The 7,985-nt window shown below is 43.2% G+C and overlaps 1 protein-coding gene across 1 annotated transcript in view; it reads left to right on the top strand.

Moving 5' to 3' along the window:
* Positions 1-608: 608 nt before the first annotated feature.
* LRAT (lecithin retinol acyltransferase) overlaps positions 609-7,985 on the top strand; it is a 48,483-nt gene continuing 41,106 nt past the window's right edge. The window contains exon 1 of the mRNA XM_068269540.1: positions 609-1,191. Coding sequence (XP_068125641.1) covers positions 658-1,191 — 534 coding nt within the window. The 5' untranslated portion in view covers positions 609-657. The remainder of the gene's footprint in view (positions 1,192-7,985) is intronic.

Below are 7,985 nucleotides of genomic sequence, written 5' to 3'. Positions count from 1 at the left end.
TTAGTAATGTAAAGGTTGCAAACAACATTTTGCTGAAAGTATTACATATTCATATGGGTTTTTTTATATATATATATTTTTTATTTTTATTTTTTTTTTTTTTCATATTTAAATGACTGGAAAAGGATTAAAAATCTACTACTCTGTTAAACAATTTATATTTAGATTGAGAGAACATCAGGGAGAATGCATGTGCATTTTGTGCTATTACCACCACAATTACAATGTATGATTCAGTAAAAAAAAAAAAAAAAGGGATGCAAAAAGGAAATGGAAATAATTTTTAAGCCCTCCAGGTTTGTTCCTATGAAGCCTTCAAAAGCCTGGTTCATGAATCAGCCTGTTATACACTGTGGAAAATCCCTGGTTTGGGATAGGGAGTGCCTGTTCTGTGCATACACGTCTCAATTTAGAGCTATGGGAGAATTGCTACTGTGGGCTCTGTTTACATCTACAGGCTTTCTTCCAATGAAACATAAACAAATAAGTTTGGCTGCCTCCAAATTCCTCCCAGCCAATTGTAGCCACCGTGCAATGATGTCACTCCATAACACACAAACCTTATAAATATTCCTCAAACTCAGCACCAGGCAGCATTATACCCTCAGCACTAATTCTGGTTTGAATTACAGCAGCCAGACGGCCAAGAGCAAGACGATGAAGAGCTCACTGCTAGATCTGTTATTCTATGTCCTAGATAAGATATCATTAGTTGCCAGCTTCAAGCTCTTTAGCATGTCAGAGGAAAGTGAAGGAGAATCCCATTATCAGGACATATCCTACTTTGAACGGGGAGATTTGTTAGAAGTCCCCAGGACTCTTTTTGTCCACTATGGCATTTATTTAGGAAATAACAAAGTGGCCCATCTGATGCCCGATATCCTTCCTGTTCTTACAGACGACAAGTGTCTGACTGGCCGAGTTGTGACAAACAAGAGGCTGATTTTGGGTGTCCTGGCCAAGGTGGCCAGTATTAGGGTGGACACTGTGCAGGACTTTGCCTATGGTGGAGCTATAATTGTTAATCACATGGACAGCAGCTTCAGCACCAAACCGCTCTGTAATGAGGAAGTGGCCCAAAGGGCTGAACAATTAATTGGGGCCACACCATACAGCTTGCTGTGGGATAACTGTGAGCATTTTGTCACTTACTGCAGATATGGATATCCTGTGAGCTTTCAGACTGACAAGGTAATGCATGTTATTCCACATAGATCCTCCTTTTTATCCATCCATTCTTACATACAAATGGCTGAAATGTTATCATTATAAATCTACCTGTGTTTTGTTTTTTGTTTTTTTAAGCTATGATAGAACAGGAAAATATTACAAAATCAGCGCAGATCATAAGTGAATCCACTGTTTCACAATCAGCTGTATTTCACCAAAGTAGTCATCCAGTTTATACATCCAAGTGGCAGACCATCACCCAAAGGATTAGAAGGAGCTTACCAACAGTGGATTCACTTATGATCTGCGCTGATTTTTTAATAGTTTTATCTGTGTGGACTTTTGGATATTGTCTTTCTTCAGCAGTGATCAATTACCTGATTCCCCCGGTGCTGATTTTTTTTTGTCTACAGGAAAATATTACAAATGTATCAGTTTTTTTGTTTGTTCTCTGTGTTCCAGACAATGGTGTTGTCCCTAGCTTACATTCCAGTCTGGCTTATCATAAAATTAAAAACATGTCTCTCAACTCTTTATTGACTATATAGTTACCCTACCTGCCTTTGGACTAAAGTAATGCAGACTATGTGAAAATAAAAATGTTCCTGATCACATCTGTCTAGTAGTGGAAGCTGCCATCTTGAATGGTAATGTCCTATCTAATTCAGTCTGTAAGCACTACCCTGCTATTTTCAGACTTCCATTTTTCATGCTGTCTGTCTGTGTAGCTTGCATACAGAAGTTACAAATAAACGTTTGTTCTTATGCTTGTTTGAGCCGAGGGGATCTTTTGACTGTAGTTCAGATGTAACGAAAATGCTACTTTGACTATAACACTTGTCACTAAGAACATGTCCCAGGTGGTAGCTTCATCTCCCTCTGCTGTTCTAATGACAGTTGTACAGTTTGGGAATTTAGCTCATTATGAACAACATTTGCAAAGAAAATGTATCTTAAAATCAACCTAAAGTAAAAAAAACAAACAAAAAAACAGTTTAACATACCTGGGGCTTCTACAAGCCCCCTTCAGCCATCTTGTGCTGTGCCATCACATCGAGGACACTGGCGGCCAGGGCTGCTCATAAGCATTGGCTGTTGACTCACCCGGCTGAAGGAGGGGTGCTGGGGAAGACTGGAGCATTGTGCAGTGAAGGTGCGGGTACAGGACAGCTCATAGAAGCCCCAGGTAGGTGAAACAGTTTTTTTGTTTGTTTGTTTTGTTTTTGGTTACCTTTAATGCCATGATAACATCATTTACCTGTAATTTATTTAGTGCTGGAGTGAAAATGAAATAAGGAATCTGGTAAGCATCAGTTTGGTACAGTTTTTAACATGAGGCAATTTTGTTGCTGCATCATTTGTCACAGTGATGCAGCAAATAAGGGAAAGGGCCCTTTCGCACCGGGGCGAGGCGGTGCGGCATTTTTACCACACCCCACCACTGTGCAATGAAAGTCTATGGAAACTTTCATACTGCAATGTTACGGCGTGACAGAAGTAACGTTTTCGCCACATCCTCAACGCAGGCCCAAAATGACATTACCGCGCGGCTTCTGTGTACACTTGTGTCGATCTGCATCAGCCCGGAAGTCATGTTAGTCTATGGCAACACGAGGATTTAAAAAAAATTACCTACGCCACGTCACAGCGCGCATTTGTAAAAGCGTATTTAAACAATACGCTTCTGCATACCTGAAGCAGGAAGTGACGGCAAGTGCGCATCACTTCCTGCTTGGCCGGTGACCAGACAGGGAACACCGCACAATAGAGCGGTGTTCCCTGAAGGCCTGTGTTAGACTCGGGTGCGATGCACCACATCACCAATGCTGGTTTACAGTGTGAAACCAGCCTGAAGCTCTTCCACACGGACACAGACAATAAAAAAACCTGTTAATTCATCAATGGTTCTAAACATTTTAAGCTCTGTTCGAAATGTAAAAAAAAAAATATTGCTAGATCTTCATGTTAGTAAAAAGTGTTTGTTAAAGTGGATCCGAGATCAAATACTAACCATAACAAGTAACTTGTCTATATATCTTATCTAAAGTTTAGGTAGTTTACACAGCAAATCTAGCTGCAAACAGCTTCAACTGTTTTATTTATTTATGTGATACAACATGATTATTTATTCCTGTGATACAATGAGGGCAGCCATGTTCTATTCGTCACATTACACACAGGCAAGCTGATCTGTATCTCCAGCCCTCAGCCTGTGAAAACTTCACTCCCCTCTCCTCCTCCCTCCTTCCCTCTGCCTCTGAAATCTCTGGCTAGTAACCACCTCCTCTTTTTGCCCAGACTGAGCTCCCATAAGCCCTTGCTACTAAGGCTCAGAGTACCAATGCTCTCTGGAGAAGCTGTGGGCAAGGCTTGTTTAGTTCAAAGGGAATTAAGAGTATTAAAACAAAACGAAAAAAGTATTTGGCTTGAGGAATGCCCTATAAACTCTATGAAAGCAACACAAAATGCAATGAGTACAAGCTTATCTCGGATCCACTTTAAGCAAACTCTAGCTCCTGCAACCCTTGCAGTTTTGGGGGGCACCATGGGCTATGGAGGCCCGCTCCTCCTCCCTTGCAGAGTAAACTTAGTAGAGCTGTGTGAAAATATTCAACTGCTCCTGTTGTGTTGGCTCCTACTGGCGACCACTTGCTCTATGCTGCCCTCCTCTGGTTCCTGATCAATTGACATGCATCAGGAGTCATAGGGAGAAAGAGAAGAATTGACACAACTGTACTAGTAGGTAAATAACTTTACACAGCCCCACTGCGCTTTCTCTGCAAGGGGAAAGGAAGGAGGAGCGAGCCCCTGTAGCTCTGGACCCCCTGGGAGGGGCGGGGGGAATGGGGGATGCTGCAGGGGGTCCCATGATCATTGTGTTTGCTAGGCGGTATTGTTGTGCCTCTGCTAGAGACTATAGTATTGACAAATGTTCTGGCCTTCCGCACATTTGGAAAGTGTAACGATTGTGGAATTCTTCCCGTGGTCAGCGCACAGGATGCGCGCTGACACTGCGGAAATCCTCCACAAGCGTATAATCTGAGAGAACCCAGCAATGGTGCTATGCACCTGTAGAGGGGAATTCCTGCCGGCAGATGGAGCTGTGGAGTGCAGAGGAACAGATCCTCTGCCCAGCCACAGATGCCAGATAGGAATTGTACGAGGGGAAGAAATGCAGGGCAAGATAGCCCTTAAAGAGAGAGAGCACAGAGACAGGGTGTATGTGTGTCCACCAATCTAGTCGCCAGAGCGACGATGAACACACAACCGTGAAGACCAGGTGGGTAAGCAATCGCAAGAGATGGCGATTGCTAACAGCTACACAAGACTGAATAAGCACAGAGAAGCATTGTATGTATGTCCACCAATCTACTCGCCAACCAGCGATGGCGAACACACAACAGTGGAAACCAAGTGAGAACGCTATTGCAAGAGATGTGATTGCCAATGAGAATGAGCACAGGGACAGAATGTATGTGTGTGCACCAATCTAGTCGCCAACCAGCGACGGTGAACACACAACAGCAGAAACAAAGTAGGTACGCAATTGCAAGAGTGGCGATTGCCAATAGTGACACAAGACAGAACAAAGGTTAAACACAGAAGCAGAGAGAAAGGCACAGCATATCATACAATGAGAATGTCAACGAAAATAACAAACGCAATACCTAAGCACGGTCACCGCACGTTAGGCGCAACAGCGACAAGCGCGTTAACGGCACAGTCTCCGCACGTTAAGCGCAACAGAGACAAGCACGCCACCCTGACTAACGAATGAACACAAATGGACAAATAACAGGAATGCTTGCTAAACGGCTGCCTTACCGCAGACAACCGCAAGCGTTTGCTTCAGACAGACAGACGAACGGAAAACAGGAATAGGTCAGATAAGATCCACCGCTCTTCCGCCAGAGCGAGTGCGATCCGGGTTCAGGGATAGGACAGGAAGGATCCACTGCTCTTTCTGCCAGAGCGAGTGTGAACCAAGTAGAGAAACAAAGCTAGCAGAATCCACTGCTCTTTACCACCAGAGCAAGTGTGATCCAAGTACAGAAACGGAGCTAGTAGGATCCATTGCTCTTTTCCACCAGAGCAAGTGTGATCCAAGTACAGAAACAGGCCTAGCAGGATCCACTGCTCTTTCTGCCAGAGCGAGTGCGATCCACACGGCAAGACAGACAGAAGGAGTGTTTTAGTAGTAACAAACCACCATGACCCGCAAAGAATTGTGGGATCACATGGTATTTATGCTGCAAGCCTTCAAGGGAGGCGGCTATGCAATTTGCATGACAAATGTATGCAAATTCCTCAGCAGCAGGGCAGGTCTGAAACTTGCAAAGTGAAGACAGGTCTCTCTTCCAGAGACCTGCAGCCCACAGACTTGAGGAATGGTCAAACAGCTGCCTACAGATCACAAGTCATCCTAGAAAACTAGCCTGAATTTATTTAAAACTAGCTGCTATTAGATGCCATGGATCGGTGACGTTCACCTGGGTCATGACAGATCCTAACACGAGCCTCTGAAAGGATAATGAGTTATGGTTTATTTCCAGCTGTGCTGGCATGAATCTGCAGCATTTCTCTGCAGGTTTGAGGGGTGGGAAAATGCTGCCTATCTAACATTGCAATGTGGTGCAAATCTGGACGGCTTGCTGCAGTTTTATGCAGCATGCAGTCTCATCAGTATAGGTGTGCATGGCATGGCTTAAAGATTAGGGCTGCGGCTGCACAGCTGCAGAACGGGAGCCACGGCAGAATTGGAAACGATTGTGGCTAGTCATGGAAACCGGCCCTTAGCAGTTGTGCCATTGCAGTTATACCTGTGCCTGTACACATGCTGATAACTTTGTTTTGATGAAAAGCAGGTCAAATTTGTAGGCCCTAGTCAAACAAGACAATGTCTGCTTTTCCACCTTCTGTAATTACTTGGAATATTTTAGGGCAGGGGTCAGGAACCTTTTTGGCTGAGAGAGACATAAATGCCACATATTTTAAAATGTAATTCCGTGAGAGACATACAATATGTTTCAAACTGAGACAGTAGGGCTCACGTCCCTGTTGCCATGGTGATGTGTATACAGTTACCATATATACTCGCATACAAGCCGAATTTTTGACCCCCAAAAAGTGGCCCAAAAGTGGGGAGCTCGGCTTATATGCGAGCCATCACTACTGAGAGGTGCATGCAGATGAGCGGGCTGTGGGCCGCCAGCCTTCCGAGCACCCCCGCAATCCCCAGGAGCAGAGCGGCAGTGAGACCTTGCCGCTTCTCTCTCACCTATTAACCACTTAAGGACTGCAGTCATAAAACCCCTTAAAGAGAATCTGTATTGTTAAAATCGCACAAAAGTAAACATACCAGTGCGTTAGGGGACATCTCCTATTACCCTCTGTCACAATTTCGCCGCTCCTTGCCGCATTAAAAGTGGTTAAAAACAGTTTTAAAAAGTTTGTTTATAAACAAACAAAATGGCCACCAAAACAGGAAGTAGATTGATGTACAGTATGTCCACACATAGAAAATACATCCATACACAAGCAGGCTGTATACAGCCTTCCTTTTGAATCTCAAGAGATCATTTGTGTGTTTCTTTCCCCCTGCAGCTATCTTCCACTGAAGTGTCAGGCTGTTTCTTCCTGCAGAGTGCAGACAGCTCTGCCTGTATGTAATTCCTCAGTATGTGAAAGCCCAGCCAGCTCAGAGGAGGATTTATCCAGCTTGTAAAAGATAAGTGAGAAGAGAGAAGCTGCCCTAATCTAAATAATACACAGGCAGTGTGCAGAGAGGGGCCTGGAGGGGGGAGATGCATCACAGAACCACAACACTGAAGAACTTGGCAGCCTTCCAGACACAGGCCTGACAAGTCTGACAAGAGAGAGATAAGTTGATTTATTACAGAGATGGTGATAGTAGAACGTGCTGCAGTAAGCCAGAACACATTAGAATAGCTTTTGGAACTTGTAGGATGATAAAAAACAGGATGCAATTTTTTTTACGGAGTCTCTTTAAGGACCAGAGCCTTTTTTTCCATTCAGACCACTGCAGCTTTAACGGTTTATTGCTCGGTCATACAACCTACCATCTAAATGAATTTTACCTCCTTTTCTTGTCAATAATACAGCTTTCTTTTGGTGCTATTTGATTGCTGCTGCGATTTTTACTTTTTATTATATTCATCAAAAAAGACATGAATTTTGTCAAAAAAATGACTTTTTTTACTTTCTGTGCTGACATTTTTCAAATAAAGTAAAATTTCCTATACATTTGAGCGTGAAAGTTATTCTGCTACATGTCTTTGATAAAAAAAAAAAAAACCATTCAGTGTATATTTATTGGTTTGGGTAAAAGTTATAGCGTTTACAAACTATGGTGCAAAAAGTGAATTTTCCCATTTTGAAGCATCTCCGACTTTTCTGAGCACCTGTCATGTTTCATGAGGTGCTAAAATTCCAGGATAGTATAAATACCCCCCAAATGACCCCATTTTGGAAAGAAGACATCCCAAAGTATTCACTGAGAGGCATGGTGAGTTCATAGAAGATTTTATTTTTTGTCACAAGTTAGCGGAAAATGACACTTTGTGACTAAAAAAAATGAAAAAAAAAATATTCCATTTCTTTCTTACTTGCGACAAAAAAAAAATGAAATCTGCCACGGACTCACTATGCTCCTCTCTGAATACCTTGAGGTGTCTACTTTCCAAAATGGGGTCATTTGTGGGGTGTGTTTACTGTCCTGGCATTTTGGAGGGTGCTAAATTGTAAGCACCCCTGTAAAGCCTAAAGGTGCTCATTGGACTTAGGGCCCCTTAGCG

Source organism: Hyperolius riggenbachi, chromosome 1 (genome assembly GCF_040937935.1).
Source record: "Hyperolius riggenbachi isolate aHypRig1 chromosome 1, aHypRig1.pri, whole genome shotgun sequence".
Taxonomy (NCBI): domain Eukaryota; kingdom Metazoa; phylum Chordata; class Amphibia; order Anura; family Hyperoliidae; genus Hyperolius; species Hyperolius riggenbachi.
The sequence above is the reverse complement of the archived record's forward strand: the minus strand, read 5'-3'. Positions and strand labels throughout refer to the sequence as shown.